Below are 25,340 nucleotides of genomic sequence, written 5' to 3'. Positions count from 1 at the left end.
CGTTTTTCAAGTGTTGGCTCAAGCTATGACGACCCAAGCTAATAGGGAGACTAATGCTCCCGTGAACCCGAACATGGGTACCGCAACAACATTCCCAGCCGTAGTGATGTGAAAACTTTGACAAAAGGGTTGGTTAAAGATTCGCCACTTTGAAGAGGTGGTTTTTCATCTTCAATAAGTGAGATTAGAGTTGTAAAGATTTAATTTATTTTACTCTTTTCATTTATAATTTTATTTGAAAGTGAAAAAAATCATGTAACCTCTTTATTTATCAAAAGTGCTTCTTTTAGAAATGTTTCTTTTTTCTTTAAGAATTTCGGATAGATGCACAGGATTAGGACACATGTATGTCCATTAGTATAAATGATAGAAATGCGTAAAGACACTCATGTCTTAATATTATAAGTGTACCGTTTACGATAGTTTAAGGGTATATTTGTCTTTTTCCCTAAAAAGAATAATAATCTCTCTTTTCTTTTTCTTCATTTGGTCAAAGATGAAATTGAGATATAATTAACTTAATTCTTACTACCTTGTTTTATAAAATATAATCAACAACTAACAGCAATTCTTACAATGTCAAAACTAGTTGTGCAGTTGGAAAGAAATTATAATGTCCACAGGACCAAAGTACATTTATCTCTGTATATTAATTGCTTGTTTTTGGCTAGAAAAAAAATAGGTTGAAGACTAATAATACAGGATTTCATATATCGTTTTATTTTACAACTGGTAAAAAGCATATAGCTGAGTTGGTTATGTAGGTAATGTCCTAAGCAGTCTCAGAGCTCGCATCCAATGTGGCCCTTGAGCTAATACAAGTCTTCTCAAAATTGGCACACTTCCTGCAGCTATAATTGCAGCATGATTCTCACTCTCCATACTCAAATTATATAGTATTGCTAGAGCTGCTTCAACAGCTCGCTCGCTCCCATTTTCAAGCACCTTCACTAACGGAAATATCCCTCCTTCTGCAGCCACGGCTCTGGTGGAATTCACCACCTCTTCAGAGATTATTCTGTTCAGTTCTACAACAGAAGCCTCTTCTACTTCCCGTGAATATGAGGTCTTCATCTGTTCTATCAGCCTTGGGATCGTCTCATAAAGAGTTACTTCTAAGTTGATCGGATTATCATAGTCAAAATTTGGACCAGAGAGATAGCTGAGCTTCACAAGACAGGCAGCAACCCAGTCTTTGTGGTATAGAGGGATGTCAGATTTCAGAACCTTCTGCAGTAATTTTGTGAAATGAGATGCATTTACTTTATGACAGAATTGCTCAAAGTCCAGCAGTCTTGTAAGTAATCGAGATGCTGCAGATATCGCATGACCTGCCTCTTCTACCTCAAGGGCATATAGTTCCGGGTTCTGCATATCTATTTCAGATTCTGTATCTACAATATAATTGTTGAATCCAGTTAGTTATGTCCAACAACAGGAGGAAGCAACAGAATTTAATGTAAATATTCTCTGGTCATGATAGAGACTATTATTTTAGCATAAGATCTTTCATACCACAAATGTAAATAAGAACAAATGACTAAATTTCATCATGTCATCCACCATGCTTCAAGTTTTCTTCCTTTAACAAAAGAACAAAAGATGGAATCCCCCCCCCCCCAACACACACACCACCCACCCAACAAAATGCTATTAATTTTACGTGTCAAAATTTGCATAATTATAGGTAGAAACTACCTTAACTAGACTCCATAATGCTGGCTATGCTATCAAAGACGGATCCGGGATTTGAAATTTATGGGTTCCTACAACAACCTTAAGTTAATATATAATAATAGCTGGGTTCACAATCAAATATTTATAGATATTTAGTAAATTTCATAATACATATATATAGGGTCTAGACAAAAGCTATTGGGTCCCATAAACCTACATGATACATATATAGGGTCTAGACAAAAGCTATTGGGTCCCATAAACCTACATATCCTATTGTGGATCTGACCGTATATGCTTGTATAAACCTAAAGACAAAAAGTAAAGACGCGTGTAAGTTTCTGCAGCCCCTGAATGGAACACCCTGGCCCACAAATGTCATGTCTCAGACAAACAGATTAATGCAGAAGATCACTGGCTAGTGAATTTATCTTCTAGTTCAGCTTGAACGATTTTACCGACCTGAGCAAAAGAATGAGCTTGTAACATACGTAAGAATTTTCAAATCATCTGTAAGTCAACAGATTTACTCAATTACAAAAATTAACTTATGGTGGTTAAGATTTAACTTTTCCACTGAACTGAAGAGAAATATGCTATAGAACACTAAAGCAATGAATACAAAAGGTGCACCATTATTATCAAAAACTCGGTACATGTTAAGCAGATCTGGAAGGTTGGATAGCAACTTTCTACTTTTGGTGTAAAGAACATTGTATAGAAAATGCTGAACAATTAGTAGATCTTTTAGGATTACTGTAATTAGTCTCTTGTTCTAGCTTGTTACTACCTTTTTGGAGGTCTCCAGCATACCTTAATGCTGAGGAATACAACATTACCAGTTTCAAAAAAAAAGATCTGGGTGGTTGGACATTTTCTCACGGTTAGAATCTTGCAAATATAGTACTCTCTCCATCCTAATTTGTGTGACACCGTTTGACTTGATAGAAAGTTGTCCTAGAAAGTTTAAGAAAAAAGGAAGATTTTAAAATCTGTAGTCTAAAACAAACCTTAGACATTTGTGTGGCAACAAATTATTTCATTAGTGGAAAAAGGGAAATTTTAAAGTCAGATTGTTTCTAATTAACGAAAGGTGACGTTCTATTTTGGACTAACTAAAAAGCAAAGTATGCCACATAAATTTGTTATATATCAGTAAAGATCAATTAGATTGACTCGTTCCTTGTAATTATGTAATTAGATTGATTGTCTTACCTTCTTTAGAGCATATAGATTCTACTATCTAACCCCGTAGCTTGACGGAATAATCAAGCAGTGTTCCCTCTCAATTTCTTCTCACATGTATCAGAGTATATCGTGAGAAAATACTCACATCGGAGACTTACGTGGCCACTATATACACTTATCATGAGAAATACTCATTGTCGGGGACTTCTGTGGCCACTATATACACTATTTTGAGGTTTGTCACTAACCAGGAGCACGGTGCATATACCAGTGCCACAAGTAGCATTGAATTCCTGTGACCCTACCCAGAAATTTTGTTGTCGTAGGGTCATCCACGAGCCTTGACGCACCACCAGTCGTACCTACCTCTGCGTTCTGCGCTGGAGCGTTCAGTGTTGTCTAGTCACTTTCTTAACCCACCTGAGTCCAAGGGTGGACGTTCAGTTCTTCAGTTGAAATTTTTAGAACTTTAGTTTGGTTCTTTGCTTTTCGATTTTCGGATTGTATTACCAAATACTGAACCATAGTTTGTTCAGGTCGATTTAAGTCGCAACCATCACACTACTTTGTGCTACAATGCCCAAGAATTTATCTAATTAAATTGGGCTAACTTAACATATATACTTAGAAAAGCTTGGTTTTCCAGTTAACCGAAATACCGATAGCTTAAGACAGAAAACCAAACTTAATAAAATCAAAACCGAAAACTGACCTAAGAACCAAATCAATTCGGTTTGGTTTGGCCCACTTTTTTTATTTTTTCGGTTTTATGCCCACCACTACCTGGGTCACTTATTGATTCGAACTCACCCATCAAGGTCCCACTATTTCTTGCATAGCAACAGCTCTCCGACAAAGATCCAAGAAGCTTTGACTAAATTCTTGAAATCTTGTGAATCAACCTACCATTTCAGACCCTCAAGTGATTTGAGAAGTTTATTCAAACAACTTTTCCGGTGACTTTTTCGGGCAAGCAAACTACTTCAGCATTTCCAGCATCATATCTTCATATTTATCCCTTTCTATAGTATATTTCTCCATTTACTTGACTTTCATTTAAAAAATTTCACTTGGAGTGGATGCTTTTGGCTCAAAAACCATTGATTGCAATTCGAACAAGTGATAACCACAGAACCTTTGGCAGGTAGCGCAAACTACTTTTTCTTGGTCTTCTATTAGATTATGGTGCAAAGGTAAGTGAGTTTAGGATCTACTTGGTTAACAAGCTAAGGATATCGATGAGAAAGTTTAGGGAGAATTGAAAAGATCGATGCTCAATTGTGTAGTCTTTTATGAAAGTCTATTAACTCAAGGTATCTCTTTGTTCGACCATTCTAAACTTGTCATTTAATTTGGGAGAAGGCTAGTGCTTTACACATAAACGACATTTCTTGCTTATATAATGTGATTTTCTGATTGACATACTTTAAAAGTAGGATATATATTTGTCTAACTATCTTGGACAGGACCAGACAGTTGTAGAATAGTATAATCAGTCGATGTCTGCTACTGCAAGTATTAATGAACAATTGGAGCAACGTCCGGAGACTTTTTGGGTTCTTAGCACCTGTTGAGCCTCCATGTGATCTTGACTCAATGCATGACCAAATCTTGGTTTGTCCTACTGTTCCTACAGTGGGTGATTTGTTCCGTCAGTTACCAAGGCTTGCCGCACCATCGACTGCACCAATTGCCATTCCTCCCAGTCACACAATCACAACACACTGATATCAGTAGACTCTTCTGTCCTAGCATCTAAGACTAGAAATAAAAAATGAGAATCGTTTGGAAAAAATAGACGGAAATGTAACTTTTGTCACAAAATTGGTCATATTCGTGAGAAGTACTTCTCTTTACATGATCAACCTCCTAAAACTGCTCATGTTGCTCAGACTGAGTCCACCGGTAACCTACCCAATCCAATGTTCTACTTATATGAGGGGGAGTATAATGACTTTGCTTTTGTATCAGGTACTTGCAAGTACCTAGACATCTTCACAGGTAGCTTCAGTTGCTCAAACGGATAATTTTGTTTCTTTCGCACAGTTCACCTTTTACCCTCCTTGACTTTGAATAATGTTCTTTGCTTCTTTTTGTCCCTAATTGTCCTTTTAACCTTATATCAGTCAATCCTTTCTCTAGCACCCTAAATTGTTCAATATCATTCTTTATTGACTCTATTATTATACAGGAGCAATAAAAGGATAATTGGTGCAGTGCATTAGTAGTATTGGACTATATTATTATCTTACACTCCCTGTTTCTTCCGACTCTAGATTTAATTCTTAAATGGTTAAGATATCCTAATTCATCCAAACTACAGAAAATAGTACCCAATTTATCCAAATTGTCTACATTTAGGGATGGCAAAATAGACCCCAACCCTTGTAGCCCGCCCAAGTTTTTAATGGGTTTGGGCAAGAGTGCTTTAGTGATGGGTTGATTTGGGTTATTCCCAAAGTAACCTGTAAAAAAACCAATAGCCCGAATTGACCCATGAATATTACCCAACAGAGACTTGAGTATATGCCCAGCTTAACTGGTAGAGGTCACCAGGGGTTCCCAAATGTTGACATAGAAAGTAGTAACTGTTATTGTTGTCTTAAATATTGTTCCAGTGCCAATTGCATGATTGTCATAAGATGATCATGAAATTAATGTTTCTTTTTTAAATGAAAGACAATTGCATGTACTCGCCTCACTGATCAGAATTTAATTGTTAACTAATAAATAGGAAGGTGATAAAATAATTAATGCAATATGATTAAGACTATTTAATCATAAAAGAGTGGATCACCAAATTGAAACATCATCCTATCCAACACTTTCAAACCAAGGACCTTGGTTGATTAAGGTACTTCCTAGGTTTTGAGGTTACTCAATCCTAATCACATATTACCATCTCACATAGGAAGTATGCTCTTGATATTCTTGAGGGGACAGGAATGATCGACTGTAGACCTGTTAATACTCCAATAAACCTGAATGTAAGCTTAACCTGGTCAGGTGAGCCTCTTAGTGATCCTAGAAGATATAGGAGGTTTGTGGGCAATTTGAATTATACAATTGTGACTCACCTGATAATTGCAATTCGCTTCTTGGATTCTCCTTGTGATAATCAAAATGCAGTAATTCATATCCTTCAATATTATTTTTTTTGATAACCGAGAAATTAGTCTGTGACCCGCCCTTTGGACCAATCACAGCCTTCTAAAATTCATATCCTTCAATATATTTTTTTGATAACCGAGAAATTAGTCTGTGACCCGCCCTTTGGACCAATCACAGCCTTCTAAAATTCATATCCTTCAATATATTTTTTTGATAACCGAGAAATTAGTCTGTGACCCGCCCTTTGGACCAATCACAGCCTTCTAAAATTCATATCCTTCAATATATTTATTTATTTACTTGAAATTATTCATATCCTTAAGTATATAAAAAAAACTGCTCCAGGGAGAAGTCTATTACATGAAGATAGAGGGCATGAGCAAATTGCTCGAAATACAGATATTGGACAGGGTCACTCTCCAAAATGATCTACCCCTAGAATCTGGATACTACATTCTAGTTGGGGTAAACTAAGAAACAAAATGCTATTGCAAGACCGGGTGCAAAAGCTGAATATTAAGCTATGGCAGTACCTACGTCTGAACTCATATGGGTCAAACAACTGCACAAAGAAACAACATTTGCGAGATCTATTAAGTTGAATTAAAAGTCTTTCATGAGACTTGAGAGGATCAAACACATGAAAATTAATTTATCATTTCGTAGGAGAAAAGATATTCTCAGGAGACATTGACTCAAAGTCCGTAAGGTCAAATGATCACCTACAAAATATATTCACTGTTGCTAATCATCCCCAGAACGAAATATGTAGCAAGCTTGGTACATACGATTTGTATGCACAGGCTTGAGGGGAAGTGTTGGAATCTTGTAAAGATAGTACATATTTGTTAGGATCAATTAGATTGAATCACGCACCACAATTATATAGTTAATTAGAATGTCTTCCCTTACTTCAAGAAATTTTCCCTCTTAATTTCTCCTCCTCTCACACTCACAAAAGAGAAATATGAATAGTAATTGTTAGAATAGGAATAGGTATATACAATCCTACTTAGAATAGGAATAGAAATAGGAATAGGAATAGGAATAGTAAATAGTATCCTACTTGGGAAATAATTGTATTGCAGTATCTATAAATAGGGTCTCTGTACCCTTCGGGTGGCCCAGTGGTTTGGGCTTGGGACTTTCATGTTGGAGGTCTCAAGTTCGAAACCCCTTGCCAGCAAGAGCAAGGGGTTTGCATTCTGGGTCGAGCTCGTCACATCGGTCTTGCCTAGTGCGGGTTACCTCTCCTATGTGGTTTGCGAGCTATTGCATAGGAGCGGGGGTTTTACCTTGTGCACACCCAAAGGGTAGTGACTGCGGGTTTCCCTTGTCATCAAAAATAAAATAAAAGAAAATAGGGTCTTTGTGTAATAATGTAGATACACAATTCAATAATATTTTTTTTCAATATTTCTCACATGGTATCAGAGCCTCTACGATCTTGGTAGAGAATCAAAGAGCTTCCACCGGCGGCGGTGGCTATTACCCATATATGCCGCCCGTCTGGCCAATGATTATGTTAACAAAAGTAGGGCCAAAATTATATGCATGCACCCCATATTCAAGGGAAGAAAACTTAGACAGACAGGTCACCGTGTGTCCATTTCCATTGACTTTCTAGGGCTATTTTGTGTCAACCCCATATCTATCCAATTTATGTAGCACTGGGCCATCTTTCTATGACTACTTTCTTACATCTAATTTGTGTAGCACCGTCCCATCCTCCCGGTGACTACTATTTTATATCTAATTTGTGTAGCACCGTGCCATCCTTCCGGTGACTACTTTCTCATATTTAGTTTGTGTAGCACAGTGCCATCCTTTCGATGACTATTTTCTGATATCTGATTTGCATAGCACCGTCCTTTTCGGTGACTAGTAGTGTTTTGGAAGGCGACAAAAGGCGAAAACGGTCTGCCTCACCTCTCGGTGAGGCGCTCACCTTTTTGAATTGAGGCGCCAATTAATACCAAAAACTTAAAATATTCAACTCCATATATAAATATCCAAAATCTCAATAGCAATAACATATATTAGCAAATATTATATTAATTAGTGTATAACTAAATTGAGTAGTGCAGAAAAAAATATAGAAAGGATTGAATTTTATTTTTTTTAAATATGTAAGCAGATTGCAGTAATGCAGTCAGTTATCAGTAGCTTCCAAAATAAAAAAAGAGAGTAAAAAACAGAGTCTGCACTTCTTCTTCTGCATATGAAAGAAGAAGAAAAGAAGAAGAAGAATAGAAGAAGAGAAGAAAAATAATAAAAATCTAAAATCATACCTGCTGAGTGCTGAGCAACTGAGGTCTCGTCGTCAGTAGTGACAGGAACTGGAGAAGAGAGGAAGAAGAAAGTCGCAAAGTAGTGAGGGAGGAGAACTGGAGAAGAGAGTCGTGAAGTAGTGAGGGAGGAGAACTGGAGAAGAGAGTCGTGAAGTAGTGAGGGAGGAGAACTGGAGAAGAGAGTCGTGAAGTAGTGAGGGAGGAGAACTGGAGAAGAGAGTCGTGAAGTAGTGAGGGAGGAGAACTGGAGAAGAGAGGGTTGCGAAGGTGCGAGGAGAGTCGCAATGGATAGAAGAACTCCTGGGTTTACAAAACACCAAATACACCCTAATATTGCCTTTTAATTATTCAATCAGATCTTTAAAAAAAAAGAAAAAAAGGTGACGCCTTGTCGCCTCGCCATTCGCATTTTGGTCGCCTTTCTGAACTTGCCACGCCTTACCAGTAAAAGGTGTCGAGGCAAGCGCCTTTTAGAACACTGGTGACTACTTTCTTATTTGTGTAGGGTCGTGCCATTATTCCGACCTAACCATATAATTTCTCTTTTTCAGTAAGGTCATGCCGTCAATTCGACCCTACCTATATGAATTCTATTTTCTAGTTGGGTCGTGCCATCATTCAGATCCTACCCATATAATTTTATTTCTCAGGTTTTGACCACTTTCACCCATCAAATCTAGTAATCCGGCGCATGAGCATGTTTCGGCTAGTTTTATGGTAACTTTCTTGTTTAAGATCTACTTATCTCTTGATTTTGAGATGATCCATATATTTTATATCAGATTTCGAGCACTTTCTGTTTCAAATTTGCTTTTGCAAGGGAAAAAAAGGTGATCAAGAGGAAGAAGTTTATATGGAGCAACCACCTAGTTTTGTTGTTCAAGGGGAGTATGGTAGCCTTGTATGTCGATTGTGTAACTCACTCTATGATCTGAAACAATCTTCTCAAGCTTGGCTTGAGAAGTTCAACACTACAGTCCAGGAATTCATCACTCTGTGTTCTATCAACATTATGCATCAAATCTAGTGTTTCACGAGAAGACCAAGCACATTGAGATTGACTGACATTATGCATCAAATTCAGTATTTCATGAGAAGACATTGAGATTGACTTTCAATTTTGTGAAGTCGAATGTTCAACTTGCAGATATCTCACCAAGTTCCTCATCAATCCTCATATTAGTTACATTTGTAACAAGCTAGGTACATATGACTTGTATGCACTAGCTTGAGGAGGAGTGTTAGCATAGGAATATGTATATATAATCCTACTTAGAATAGGAATAAGAATAGTAAATAGTATCCTACTTGGAAAATAAGTATTACAGTGTCTATAAATAGGGTCTCTGTGAAATAATGTAGATACACAATCCAATAATATTCTTTTCCAATATTTCTCACAGTAATATTGGTGAGTTTGTTGAGCATATTCAGGGAATTAAAGAATGGACAATAGGACAAGTGAAAAAACTGGAAGGTGAAAATTGGAATTGTACCTAGACCCGAGAGAAAGAGAGAGAATAACCTCATTGATTTAGAAATGATAATAATTTGGTGTAGATGGAAGGTAAAATGTTGTGGATCACAACTGTATCCAAAAATATAACTAGTACATGCCTGAGGTGAGGTGAACTGTAAAAACTATCAAGTGTAAGTTGGGGCACAATTTGAGGCCTAAATGCCAGAAAAGAATGTCCTACCCTCCTACTTTGGTAGTGAGGCACTACTTTTGAAATTAGCACATTGATGCTACTTAAAATCTAACAAAAGAGCATGGTTTCCTTCTTTGAGATGGTATTCTCCAGAAATTTCCTAAGACTTCTTGATTACCATGTTATATTGAACAGAAGCAGCATCAAACTACTACATACTTTTAAGAGGGACCAACTGATATACTGACAGAAAAATAATCAGAAATAAGCACACTTTCTGAAAGACTTGGTCTTGATGAGGATTAGGGCGAGTAGTCTCTCATACCATTTAAAGTTTTCTGCTGGAGAACAGCATCTAGACCAGTTTCTAGGTCAATGGACAGGATCTTTTCCATGCATGGCTCAATAACTGAAGCGAACTCAAGGATAGAAGCAGCTTTCCTCTGCAAATCTGGAGACGATGTCCTCATGATATCAACTAGGCGAGATAAAACAGTTGAATCTAAGAGATCCACCACATTGACAGTTTCCAAACTGCAAAAACGAAACGTGAGTTTGTTGCAACCATGAAATAGTTAATAGATTTGTATTATATCTGCTGTAACACCAACTAGTGAAGCACTGAATACAGTCCTGCATTTCAAATATTTCAAAACTGCTGCAGATTGACCAAACTGCTCATTTGCAAAAAGTAAAGAAAAATGTCTTTTTTATGAAGCAAGGATAATTGGAAATGAACAAATGTTGTTATTATGTGTTAGAACATGAATAGGTTTATACAATCCTATTAGAATAGAATAAGTTTATACAATCCTATTAGAATAGGAATAGGTTTATTATATATACAATCCTATTTAGAATAGAAATAGGAATAGAAATAGAAATAGGAATAGTAAATTGTATCCTACATGGTTAAGGAAGGATTGTATTGTAGTGTCTATAAATAGGGTCTCAATGTAATTATGTAGACACGACAACAATTCAATAATATTCTTTTTTCAATATTTTCTCACATGGTATCAGAGCCTCTACGATCTTGGTAGAAAATCAAAGAGTTTCCGCTGCCGACGGGTGGCTATTACCCATATATGCCGCCCATCTGACCAATAATTATGTTAACAAAAGTGATATCAATGATATATGCATGAACCTCATCTTCAGGGGAAGAAAACTCAGTTAGATAGGTCATCGTGCGTCAATTTCCGATGACTTTTTAGGACTGTTTTGTGTCGACCCCATATCTGTCGGTATTTGTGTAGCACCGTGCTATCTTTCTGGTGACTACTTTTTCATATCTGATTTGTGTAGCACCGTGCCATCTTTCCGGTGACTACTTTTTCATATTTAATTTTTGTAGCACCGTGCCATCATTCCGGTGACTACTTTCTTATAGCTAATATGTGTAGCACCATGCCATTATTCTGGTGACTACTTTTCATAATTAATTTGTGTAGCACCGTGCCATTACTACTTTCTCATATCTGAGTTGCATAGCACCATGTCTTTTCGGTGACTCCTCAGATTTGATTTGCGTAGTTCCATTCGTTTTTCCGGTGACTCCTCAAATTTTATTTGCGTAGGGTTATGTCATCCTTCTAACCCTACCCATATAATTTCTCATTTTCAGTAAGGTCGTGCCATCATTCCCACCCTACTCATATTATTTCTCATTTTCCAGTTGGGTCGTGTCATCATTCCGACCCTACCCATATAATTTTATTTCTTAGAGTATGACCATTTTTAGCCATCAAATCTAATATTCCAGCATATGAGCATGTTCCGCCCAATTTTTCGATGACTTTTTTTGTTTAATATCGACTCATCTATTGATTCTAACATTATCCATATACTTTATACTAGATTTTGAGCACTTTGTTGCTGGGGGAGGGGAGGGGTTTAGTAGCCTTGTATGTCGATTATGTAAGTCACTCTATGGTGTAAACAGTCTTTGCAAGTTTGGTTTGGGACATTCAACACTGTAATTTTATCACTCTGTGTTTTATCGGCATTATGCATCAAATTCAATATTTCATGAGAAGATTAAGCACATTGAGATTGACTGACATTATGCATCAAATCCAATATTTAATGAGAAGACGAGCACATTGAGATTAATTGTAATATTGTGAAGTAGACTGATCAACTTGCAAATATCTCACCAACCCCCTCATCGGTTCTCGTATTAATGACATTTGTAACAAGCTAGGTACATGAATTGTATGCACTAGCTTGAAGGGGAGTGTTAGAACATGAATAGGTTTATACAATCCTATTAGAATAGGAACAAGTTTATACAATCTTATTAGAATAGGAATAAGTTTATACAATCTTATTTAGAATAGGAATAGGAATAGGAATAGGAATAGAAATAAAATGAGAATAGAAAATAGTATCCTACTTGGTAAAGGATTGTATTCTAGTGTCTATAAATTGGGTCTCAATGTAATAATGTAGACACAACAACAATTCAATAATATTCTTTTTCAATATTTCTCACACTATGGAACTTAAAATACATATATTTTATGCATTTACCATGTCAACAAGATCATTGGAAGAATAGTTTCAGCATAAATTGAGCAGGAACCAAAACTTCCCTAGATATGCCCTTTACCGTATATCTTGTAAAAATATAGAAGGATGGTGAAGGAATGAGTCTTTGGACCTAAGAGCATAAATTTAACATATCATTCTAATCATGAACCCTGAAATCTTAATAATGCACATAGAAAAATGTAGCAAGTGATTGCTCTTATCATTAAGAACTAAAATCTTCCAAATAAATATTGTAGGCTTATCAAAAAGCACTGCAGAATTGATATCATTGGAACAAGTATTCATGAACTAAGCAATTCAAGGTCGTGGTGGAACGCATAGATACAAAGGGAAGGAGGTAAAATATGCAAAAAAACACATGAAACCTGGTAGTTGATGCAACTTTCACATTTTCATTTCCAGTGAACCCAGCATTTCTTGCTGCACTCCTTGCCTTTATTGACCCATTAACTGGTCCATTATAAAACTGAATAACCCAGAAAGAAAAGAGTCACTCAGAGAGGTTGTGGAAAGAGTTTGAGCTCCCCTAAGAACTAATGAGCGATAGATACAGACCTTTGATTTCATTTCTTTGCTAGGATCTAGGATCCGAGTAAGAATGTCCAATATCTGCATAGGAAATAATTTCATTTTACCTCTGCGGTACAAGAATCTGACTGATCAACATTTTAGTGGGGAAAAAAAATTGCAGTACCATTCTTGTTAAGCTCTTAGAGATCTCTGAGTTACTGAGCAAGTCAACCAAAGAATACAAAGCATTTTGTTCTTCCAACCTTTGGCATACGTCATCACTTCATCCACAAAGATATGAAACAATATAAATTAGCCAAAGGTGTTCAGTGCATGCTGAACAGAACAGATAAACTTAATTTTAAACAAAGGAGAGTACAAAACAGGAACCAAAGTGTATAAAGAGTTCTGTTCCAAACTCTTTGAAGTTATAGTGTGAGCGATCACATACAACATGGAAAAATTGTATTTAACTACAAGAATGAGTGTGAAAGTTGTGATGAGCTGAAAATGTACTCCAACTGATGGAGTAAGTAGAAGTCTGGGTGTGACAGCAGCATCATAATTTTATTTAATCCTTCTAACTTTAGATTTAACAATTACATTATTTAAGAGTTTGGCTTAATATCAAAGCGGCAAGAGTCATATTCACTTAGAAAGTTGCACATAATGGCAGAAGAATTTCGCCCTCTCCAAAATGCATAGACCGGATCACGGTACTCTTAAAAGTAAAGTCCAAAGAAGGAAAAGAGCATTCTGCTAAGTATTAAGCAGAAGGTTTTGAAACATTGCAGGGAGTCAAACAGATTGAACACTTCGCTGCAACATGTCACCAATGCCTCATGACTATGGAAATGGGAATACAAGAATTACATGTGAAGTTTTGTCAAATAACAGCAAACCTAACAGAATCACAAGGATTGAACAAGTTGCTTTACAATAAGATTCTTTTAAGAACTCACCCCAACCCCAGAGCCATGAATTGTATTTTTTTCAAGGTAAGCGCATAATGGAGGAAGAATTCACCCTTTCTAGAGTGAATTATCAGATGATAATGCCTTAACATCAATATTACAAAACGGAGAGAACCTTCACAGTTCACTGCATAAAGTGATGAACCTTGCCACAGAGCCATAATCACATAAAGACTTGACCAGATAAGTCATGTGTCACAATTACTACATGGGAGAGGAGAACATGTTAGGAGTTAATTTGATACCTGATAGACAGCCTCTGTATTGCCCGAAGAACAGCTAATTTAACAGTGTCACTAGGATAGCTAATTAGCTGAACAAGAGGGTTTATAGCACCTGCTTCTTTAAATGAAACTCGCATATGTTCATTAATAGACGCATCTGCAATGGCATCCGCAGCTCTAGCAATAGCTGACTCATCTTCAAGTCCAAGAATTAATACCAACCGAGCCACACCATCAATCCACGGCAAAAGAGTAAACCTTGGATTCGAAGGAAGTCCACCCCTGGATTTGTTCTCTTCTTCAGTTTCAATTGCCCCAATACGTGCAAGAAATTGTTGTCGAGTGCGTCCTACCATTGCATTCATCTTTCCTTCCTCAATGTTTACATTATTATCCTCAATATTTAATCCAAGAAGTAATTCAGAGGCACCAAATCTTGAAGGTTTTGGGTTTTTTTCAATTTTGGTGCCATCAGGCAAAGAAGGCCATGAATACAGAGGTGGTCTGAAGGACTTGTAGGAAGCTGCACCAACTAAAGGGACAAGAAGAAGACCTTCCTCCATGATAAGAATCTTGCTGTACTCATCTTTTGCAAGTTCCAGCAATGCGTTTGTCGCTTCATTTTTAATGACCTTAGATCCCTCCACCTCATTTTTCAAGAGCATTGCCTGCATAGTCCGAGGCAATGAAATTCAGTAAGCTTCAGACTTGCAGCATCAAAGACATTAAGCACCAAAAACTGGATTAAAAAATCCAGCCCAAAATGTGACAGAGACTATTATTAGAAAAAAGAAGTAAACTTTCTTTCTGGACGTTGCAGTTTTTACAAGAGATCCAACAAATTAGCAATGTTTTCACAGATCAAATCACCTATAAGTAATAAGCAGAAGATGAGACTAGTGAAACTTTAGACATTCTTGCTTAAACCAACTGTTATAACAATTTCTTCATGAATGTCTTATTAGTTAATTACATTGTCAACTCGTGTGATCATTGGCATGATTTGCAGCATTAATATATAAATCATGCACCATGATCTCCATTTCTTTTCCAATCCTACTCTGAATCTATTTGGTTCTATTAGGTTATTTCCCTACCTATCATTGTTCAAGAACCAACAAATTATATTTTAGTCCATTTCTGTATTTATTTTAATAGGTTCTTTCTCTCCATATACTTGTTCAAGAACCAACTAATTATATTCTAGATCTCTTTTTCTTAATGTTACATGGAAAATCCAGGTGTTCCTATCAGAATAGGGGTAACAAGCAACACTGACACATCCAAGCCTAATGCAGTAGGGAAAGTCACCCGATGGCCGATAGGTTCTCTTTTTTGAGGAGGGTTAGTTTGGGAGGAACAGGTGGTGCAAGGACAACATTTTGAGCATTAGTTTTCCGATCATCTACATAATTTCATGTCAGAATGAGATGAAAGTCCAACGAGTCCGAAGATTACATAATGGATAAGTGTTTTTCGAATTAGAGATACAATTCAGGAGGAATTTTCAGGATTGCAAGGTGGCAGAATCCCAAAGTTTTATTGATTTACCCACAAGATAGACATTATGTATTTAGGGAGGGGAGAAGGATAATGGAGCTTTCTCTGTTAAATCCAATTATGGAAAACTTTTGTATAGGGAGGAGTTGAACTTTTTCGTATAGGTCGATTTGGATTTTGTGGAAGAAGAAGTTACTTATGTTAGCTGGTGTTATATGTGCAAGGGTTTGGGTGAAGATGTCAACCATCTCATCATTTATTGTACGGTAGCATCAAGACTATGGTGGGAAATTCTCAATATGGTTTGGTATATTTGGGTGATGCTAGGTGAAAGAGGTAATGGCCCATTCGAGCTATGGTAGTAGGAGAAGAAGTAGGGTGTGGAAGCTTGCGCCACCACTAGCTCTTATGTGGGTAGTATGGAGAGAGCGAAATAAAGGGGCTTTGGAAGGTGTAGAAGTCAACTTTGTTCAGTTAAGAATCTTGTCACTAGGGGTCGTTTGGTAGAGTGTATAAGAATAATGCAGAACATAGTGTATTAGTTATGCTAAGATTTTTCTTATGTAGTGCTTGGTGGTGTATTAAAAATAACATGCATTGCACAAGTTTTTTTAAAAAAATATTTTTTTACAAAAATACCCTCCACAAATATGGTGGAAAGGGTTTGGTGGGACAATTGTGTGTTTAACCATGCTATTGCATGCATTAGAACCCATTGCATTAATAATGCATAGAAATCCATGATATTAGTAATACATATGTCAATATACAATAGAGTGTATTAGTAATGCAAGCATTAGTTATACATAGGCTAAAAAGTGTACCCAGTGAAATCGCATAAGACTCGGTCTGGAGAGGGTAGAATGAACGCAGACCTTACGACTACCTTGTGGAGATAGAGAGGCTATTTTCGAAAGACCCTCAGCTCAAGTGAAGAAGGAGACAGTGAAAAAAAAAAGATAGTAAGTAACAAAGAAACGGTGCAAAGTCTACCAAAAGGGAGCAAAGATAACAACAGAATAGTGCGATAACCAATAAACAAATTGATTAAAATTAAATGAGACACTGCAGATGAAAAGAGCCCAAATAAAAGGAAGTGAAACAAACCACGAGCTAGATTAAAACCAATAAGAGGAAAAGGTGTAAACAAACTACGCATGCCAAGTTAAATTAAATACAACTTCGCAATGATCTGGAAGTCTGCTCTACCTAAAAGAGAACTGTGAAATGAAAAAATGATAAATTCGGAAAGATGAATTCAAAAAGTGCAACCAGGATTCATGAAATCTGTGAATAACATTTTACAATGTATGGAAACTCCATACAATTTAAAGCATGAGTGGTTTTCTCAATGTGCTTTTGCTTCCAGGACTGGAATTATCACAGGCATTAATCTCTCGGTAATGGATTTTAGCAAAGACCAGTTATTCCATTGTATAGGTGCTTTTTCTTTTATCAGTCCATTGTACAAAAGCTTACAACTTATCACTGACATCTTCCAGCAGGTTCATCAATTTCTTGGCTAATTGCTGCCTCCGATATTCAGGAGCCACAGTTAATGCAGAGATGTGCCAAAATTCACACGTGGAAAAGCATAATAGTGTCTAGTGTATCGACCCCAAGAGACATCAATTATTCTGAGAGGAAAATGAACTTGACTGTATTCACTTCCTTTTCTATTGACCTCTTTTCATTAATTTTGTGTCATTTTATTTTTTTTATTAATTGTATTCCAGTTTTGCCTCGTAGAAAATTCAAAAAGAGATTGGTTTCATTATTTTGCAAGAAAATAAAGACATTAGGGTTGAGAATCATTAAAAAAAAAAAGGACAGGATGCAAATCACAAAAGAGGACATATGTTAGGGGTGCAAAACACAATGGACTCAAGATTGAGTGTAGTTCATAGAAGACCATTTCGTTTTGTAGGTTAAGTAGTTTTTGGTATACTAGCATGTTTTGCTCAACACTGATAAAATTTATTACTTCATCAAAAAAAAGGTTTTTTTTGAGAACTTGAATTGATGTAAGCAGAAAATTTCTTCCTAACCGCCCAACTCCAGTAAGTCTATCATTCTAGCTATGTGTGTAATGTCCTATACATCCTGAGACAGTGATAAGTGGCCATTTTTTGGGGGCATGGCTTCCAAGAAATGAAGGGGAAAAAAAACTATATCAACTATCACTTTAGTAGGACAACATTTCTAACTGTCCCAAGACTGCCACTCCTTGAGACAATCTAAAGGTAGACAGTTTTTACAGGGCGGCATAAAAAGGGATATAAGGCATACAATGGTTTTCCTCATGTAGGATGGATTGGCACACACGTGACAAGGAAAAAGAGCTTACAAGCTTGACCACACTGTTTGAGCAAGCACTGAATCAGCCTTTACAATGTCTTAAGAAGGACTATTTAGGGTCAATATATTGTTCTTCCATTAGAGCTCACAGTCACTTGAAGGTATAATTGATGAAACCCACAGACGTAGAATAGTACTTTATCATCATCCACCAACATTTTCTAAATCAAGTTCTAAAATAGTTTGCACAAAAAGGTTCCCACATGAACCTGCAAGAATTGGGCAAGGAAACCCAATTAATTGGTTCCTAAAGAACCCCCATATTCGCAATGCATCTGACCAGTACATTCCAAGGTAGCAATTTAAGACTTCCAGTAGACTGAGTCCTCTTTTGCCTTATCAAACTCTCATCTGCGTTATTTTAGTCAGAAATTTCTGAAATGGCTGTCAACTTCTACTGAAAGAATAAGTCACTATGACGTCTGAAGGTGACAGAAGGAGACCAGGTAACTTGAAGGTGGTATAATGAGATGAGGTAATCCTAAAATTATATTTAGGGAAGTTGTCTCTGAAGACTTAAAATCTCTTCAAGAAATGTAGACTTAGTTAAGAGCACAACAGAACAGAAGACGCAAAGGTCCATATAGAGATAAATACGAGACATAGAGATATAGAGATCCGCTAAGTTGCATTGAAAAACAAATTGTTTATCTCTGTTTTTGTACTGGAACACATGAACAGAGCAGCATGGATTCAAGGAATTTTGTATAGCTGTTCACAGCTAGTGTAGGATTGAGGGATAGTTGATTGATTTCATATAAAATTTTCGCAATTCTGGAACACTCATAAATATATTCTAGATCAATAAATATATCTTCGCAAAAACAAAAGTGCAAGAATCAACTGGCCTCACCAGTTTTGGAACGACACCTGCTTCAATCATATTATTGTGATTAGAAGCAGTCAATGCCAAATTTGCCAGAATCCCTCCAGCTGCCTCCTTCACTTGCACTTCTTTGTACTCGAGGAACTTTATTAGTAAAGGCAGGAAATCTGAGTTGGCAATTTTGTTTCTTAGTTTCTCATCCACAGATAAATTCCACAATGTACATAACCCTTGCTCCATCACCTACATACATGATTTAAAGCTTTAGGCTCAATCCTTGTGTCAAAAGGACATTAGGAGAGTAAAAAAAAATGAAGTAGATTTTGCACATCTGAGGAGAGGGAAGAACGTCTGAGGACGGCATTTATCTCTTCAATAGCACCACTATCTGCCACAAGGTCTCTATACATATCCACAGAGGATATCATCCTTAATAGACCAGCAGCAGCTTCACAAGCAGCATTAGACTCAGACCTTAAAAGGTTCACAGTGAGATTAACAGAACCTCGAAACTGCAGTATCATATCAACACACTGCTTTCCACCAAGTGAATATTTCCAGAGAGCAATTACTGCTTGTTCTCTATCTAGATGGTCATGGTCCAAGCCAAGCATCCGAACAAACAATGCAACATTAGATGAGGCATCATTTATCATATCAAAATCCTGGAAATGAAGAATGAAGATTCACATATTGTCAATCTATGCTTTAACACTAACAATAACAAAGAGCAACTCGGATTACAGACTCACCTGGTGAGGGTTAACATAAACTTCACCCATGCCATCACTGGAACACAACCTGGGGTTGACATGATTATCAAAAAACGTAGAGTTTGAAAAGAAAGAGGGATTATAAGCTTTTCTTCTTCTAACTGTCACACTAATTCCTACCGGAGTTCGTAACACTCCTTTGAACAAATAATTCGGTGGCTTCAGCAACAACTCTCTCCCAATTGATGTTGTCATCTTCAACCGCAACTGATAATGGAATGTACACCAAATTTTGGAACTCTTTTAAAGGGCTAAACCTAAATAGCCAAAAAAAAAAAATAGAGGTCACAAAAACTTAAACCACTTTCAAAATTAAGAAAAAGTGATTTAATTATGAGAAAATTTCAGGAATATCAAATATAATAGACATAATAAGGCTCTATAGATATAATTTTGATAATTGCGCTCTATAGCTATAGTTCTGTTTGCTATGCAGAATGTGGTTTGTATATTTCTTCTGTTTGTATATTTACTTGAGAATATACAAATAAGGTTTATATACAAATTATATATTTATATATTTAGGATTTTTTCAGAACTCTGTTTGTAGTTTCGCTTGTCAATATACAAATAGGATAATTTATTATGAATTTTTCATAAATCATATACAAATAGCTATGGTAAGCATATACAAAATTCTTGATTTATACAATCAGAAACTGAATTATACAAATTCTATATTTATACAAATCAAGTGAATTATACAAATCAGGCGAATTGCAAGAATTGGAGAAACTGTAATCGCGAATTACAATTTTCTTAAATTGTAGCTATAGTACCTAATATAGGCTAAATGTTTGTTATTCTACATAATTTTTCCTGTAATTATTAAATAGAGATAGCAATTTTAACAGTAGTGCTAATAACACTAATTTTTAAATCCTCAAATTTTATTATTTACACAAAACCTATCTTCCCATCTCATCCCCATTTTTTTTGTCGCCTGGTAGAGCTGGGACAGTTATTATATGAGGTCTACCCAATGCTAAATGCACTATGATTCCATACCAGAATTTTTTTTAATTCATTTTCATTTTTGGAGTTCTCAACAGTTCGACAATAATGATATCACCCAACGCACCAAAATCATCCCCTCCCCCTTCTGTTGTTGCTATATCACTGTCATCACCATCACCTTCTCTTCTTATTCATCTGTCACTTTTTCCTCCATCACCACTACTTCCGCTTCTTCGTCATCCTCCACTACCACCACTTCTTTCTCCACCATCACCACTTCTTTCTCCACTATCACTGTGTCACGACCCAAGCCTAGGGCCTAGACGTGACCGGCGAATGGGGAACCCGAAGGAACCCCAAATAAGCCTCATAGCGTATCATTACACATCCTTGGTCGCGGAAGCAATTAAAATGACCATAAGCAATAAGCATAATCAAAGGGGGAAATCGGGACTAAGGGAGCAAGAGAAAAAAAAAAGAAATGATACATAAATACCATAGATGAGTCAAGCTCAAGCATAATACACAACTTGTCCAACACCACCTCTAAACATGAGTACTTAGCGGGGGCCAAGACAAACTACCGGGCTCACCCTCATAGTCAAAACATAACTAAAAAGAAAGGTCTTATACATAGCAAAAGATCATGAGCAACGTCCCCGGAATGGAGGACTCACCAATAACCTTGATAGAAAATCGTATTAGCCACGCGGAGGAGGAGGGTCAAGCGGTGCTCCGGTCCCTACATGGTGACATCATGTAGGCATAGAGTATGCGTTAGTACGTTTGAATGTACTAAGTATATGAGATGATAGATGGACATCATAGGAAAATGCATAATAATACCCGTTAGATAGCACATTAATGAAACGATATATATATAATGACGCTTACATAAAAATCATATTTAGTGGGACGTAGTACATGTGTGGTGAGTGACCATCAATATAATACTTTCCAAGGCCTACCACCCCCTTGGAGAGGCGAAAGAGGTACAAACCCCTCAATGTGGTTACCCGGGCCTACCACCCCCCGAGCTAGGGACCAAGGTACAAACCCCTCGATATGGTTATACGGGCCTACTACCCCCCGTACTAGGCAACCAAGGTACCAACCCCTCGATACGGTTATACGGGCCTACTACCCCCCGTACTAGGCAACCAAGGTACCAACCCCTCGATACGGTTATACGGGCCTACTACCCCCCGTACTAGGCAACCAAGGTACCAACCCCTCGATACGGTTATACGGGCCTACTACCCCCCGTACTAGGCAACCAAGGTACCAACCCCTCGATACGGTTATACGGGCCTACTACCCCCCGTACTAGGCAACCAAGGTACCAACCCCTCGATACGGTTATACGGGCCTACTACCCCCCGTACTAGGCAACCAAGGTACCAACCCCTCGATACGGTTATACGGGCCTACTACCCCCCGTACTAGGCAACCAAGGTACCAACCCCTCGATACGGTTATACGGGCCTACTACCCCCCGTACTAGGCAACCAAGGTACCAACCCCTCGATACGGTTATACGGGCCTACTACCCCCCGTACTAGGCAACCAAGGTACCAACCCCTCGATACGGTTATACGGGCCTACTACCCCCCGTACTAGGCAACCAAGGTACCAACCCCTCGATACGGTTATACGGGCCTACTACCCCCCGTACTAGGCTTGGTCGACTCACAACACGTATATAGAGAAAATCATATACATGTATCCATTTCATCATCATTTCAATACTTATATAATCATCCGACTCATAGGACGTACATTGGACCTTCCATTTCATAAGAATTCTATAAATGGCATTTTATCAAACATATGGTGGGCTACTTGTTCATGTAAATAAAATCATGTGTTTCAAGAGTACTAAGTCCAACCAATTCCGAAATACATATAAATTAGCCCACCAACAACATACATATATATATACATATATAACAACCTTCATAATTTGATCATTGAGGCATGAAAACCATAAACATCATATAATCATTCCATTTCATGATAATATACAAAAATAGACCATAATAGGATGTGTAGTAATATTTCCATAATTCAAGAGTTCATAAATGATCATAAGGACCCATAAACTTGAAGTAAAAATAGAGGATAAATGGTTGGACTTGTGGAAAGGAAGGTTTCCACAATCAACCCACATACCTCAACTTTGGAGAATCCTTGATGAAGATTGGAATGGAGAATTGAAGCTTGAGATTTGAGTCTTGAATCCGGAATTAGAGGTTGAGATGTTTGAATTTGGTTGAAGATCTTGGTGAAATTTTGAAGAGGGCTTAGAGAGTGTTTTTGAGTGTTTTGAAGCTAGAAAAAATTATAACTAAGTATGGGACATATCTTCTTTTATAAAAGAAAAAACGTCCTAGCCGCTACAGTGAATTTGCTCACTGGAATTTGCACCTCTGCCCGGACATGTTTTACGAAAATGATCATAACTCCTTCATCCTAACTCGGAATGAGGTGAAACAAATTGCGTTGGAAAGCTAACTCACAGAGCTTTAATTTTGATAGTTTGAGCTCCTTCCAGTTCCTTGTGTGCTGAGAGATATGCCCCTTTAAAGTTGACCCTCAAAATCGCATTTTTTGCGATTTTCGAATTTTGATACGGTTGCTCTAAAATTCGGGTTAGACCCATTTCCCACTCAATTTGACCCCCTGAATAAGAATATGAAGTCGAATTTCCGAAATCATGCACGGATTTTGAGATATATGGAAATTACAATTATAGGTGTTTCCGAAGCACATTTTCGGACATTTTTTGGGTCGTTTCACACTGCCTCTACTACCATCATTATCACTTCCTCCGTCATCCAGACCATCGGGAGTGACACTCATACTAACCATCCAGTGGGAGAACCAATTACTAACCAGTCTAACCCATCAATCATTATTTAGAAGCAAACTCATTATATAAAACACTAAAAACAATTTAAAACAATAAATAATCAAACGTCATAAACTCAATCTTTTGTCATTAAAACAACTATGTGGAAACAACCTCATAGAAATTGAAAGTCGAAGTACCAAAACTCTTAAGTATTGTCACGCCCCGAGCCTACATCATGGACGTGGCCGGCACTCAAGAACCATCGTTGGTCCCCAAGTGAACCCTTGGGCTGGCTACTTAGCGGAAGACTTACTCAAGCAAATAGGAAACTTTAAATGCATAAGTAAACTCAATAGTCTCAAATAAATGTCGAGAAATACTTAATAAAGTATAAGTAATAGTTTTCAAGATCTCAAAACAGAAAGAAACATACTGAGAGACTCATCAACTCTAACTATCTATGAATCATCTAAAACTAGGATAGATGTCGGGACAAAACCCATGACAACTCAACAATAACAGGAAAATAAATGTGGAGTCCTCCATAAAGAATGGAGGCTCACCAAAAATATCTGAAGAACAAAGTGATCTCAACGAAACGCATGTTGATGATCATGAACACATGTATTTGCATCATAAAAAGATGCATCGAAAGACATCAGTACATTTGAATGTACAAGTATGTAATATGGCTGAATAAAATAATAACCGAACTGAAGGACTAAAGCAACTCAACTAAATCAATATATGAATATGAAGTGAAAACCCTTTGAGTTATACAATAAAGATATGTAATAAAAACAATATGAAAATAATATACTTTACTTGTGGGAGTTTCTCTAACCGATAATTATTCCTATGAGCCTAGCAATGATAAAATGTTTCGCCCACGTTGCAAGGGTCATCCTATACTTTGATGGAGTATAGGATGATATTGTAATTATGGATCCATCTAATAGGCCTTCTCAGAGGCAGTGAGGAGTCGCACGAAGAATTAGTGTTATCCTATCCTACGTTGGCTACGTAGTTTATTGGGACTTTTGAGTTATAATAGACTTTTACCCAATTCAGTGCTCGATACTACTCTCAAAATAATAATAACTATCAATTATGCTCAATTTTCCCTTACAAAAAAAGGACTACGCTTGTCGAAAAGTGTAACACCCGGACTTTCCGAAACGTCTAAAATTACTCGTATCTCCATGGAAGACAAGGAGGGTGGGTAATAAATTAAGAATGATGTGGTATGTCCTATTTTAAGTGTTCAAGTGTTGCATCTCAAGTTTTGAAGTTAGGTAAGTGGCAAAATAAAAGTTGGCGGAAGTTATCGTAAGTTCCTTCTTAAAGATTTCTCTGAAATTGGGTCAAATGTCTTGGAGGTTTTCTCCCAATCTATAAAGATTTATGGGGCCCACAAACTATCGAATCGAAGGTCTACGAGTCTAGTTTCCAACGCATCAAACCGTTTGTTCATACGACTTCAGAATAGAGATATATTCGCATTTTCGTAAGACTGCGCAAGCAAGCACGTGAGGTGGGGCCCTAGGTCGGTGGAAAGTTGCATATATCTTCTTCTTCGAAATTTTTCTTCATTTTTAAGCTAATAACCAGAGAAAATAGATAAACTCATTTCTAGGATCAAGTGACGTATAGATTTTCTCGACTTAAGTCCTTGACGAAAGTTGTTCTACGCGTTGGGCTCATCATCGTGGTATAATTTGTTTTATCGATTGCGTAGCATATCACACTTTAGTGTTGGGACAGCAAGGGTTTGAATATATTTGAAGGTTTTGAGGCATATTACGAACCTAAGATAGAGGTAAGACCCTCCTTTCATCGACTCTAGCTTTTATAAGCAGCAAATAGCAATTTGCAACGGAAATACATAT

At 37.1% G+C, this 25,340-nt stretch overlaps 1 protein-coding gene across 2 annotated transcripts in view; it reads right to left on the bottom strand.

Annotated features, from left to right (window-relative positions):
• Nucleotides 1-589: 589 nt before the first annotated feature.
• The window catches only part of LOC102601188 (uncharacterized), a 29,180-nt gene continuing 4,429 nt past the window's right edge, over nucleotides 590-25,340 (bottom strand). The window contains exons 2-10 of one of the 2 annotated variants that reach the window (XM_006338121.2): nucleotides 19,620-19,897; nucleotides 19,197-19,532; nucleotides 18,895-19,110; nucleotides 14,205-14,851; nucleotides 13,170-13,266; nucleotides 13,031-13,084; nucleotides 12,841-12,941; nucleotides 10,245-10,453; nucleotides 590-1,388 (exon numbers count right to left, since the gene is read on the bottom strand). In XM_006338121.2, the coding sequence (XP_006338183.1) occupies nucleotides 757-1,388; nucleotides 10,245-10,453; nucleotides 12,841-12,941; nucleotides 13,031-13,084; nucleotides 13,170-13,266; nucleotides 14,205-14,851; nucleotides 18,895-19,110; nucleotides 19,197-19,532; nucleotides 19,620-19,835 (2,508 nt within the window). In that variant the 5' untranslated portion in view covers nucleotides 19,836-19,897 and the 3' untranslated portion in view covers nucleotides 590-756. Of the gene's footprint in view, nucleotides 1,395-10,244; nucleotides 10,454-12,840; nucleotides 12,942-13,030; nucleotides 13,085-13,169; nucleotides 13,267-14,204; nucleotides 14,852-18,894; nucleotides 19,111-19,196; nucleotides 19,533-19,619; nucleotides 19,898-25,340 lie in introns of both variants that reach the window. The other variant, XM_006338120.2, reaches the window with a different exon arrangement.

Source organism: Solanum tuberosum, unplaced genomic scaffold, assembly GCF_000226075.1.
Source record: "Solanum tuberosum cultivar DM 1-3 516 R44 unplaced genomic scaffold, SolTub_3.0 scf00003, whole genome shotgun sequence".
Lineage (NCBI taxonomy): Eukaryota > Viridiplantae > Streptophyta > Magnoliopsida > Solanales > Solanaceae > Solanum > Solanum tuberosum.
This window is presented reverse-complemented; position numbering and strand designations above follow the sequence as displayed.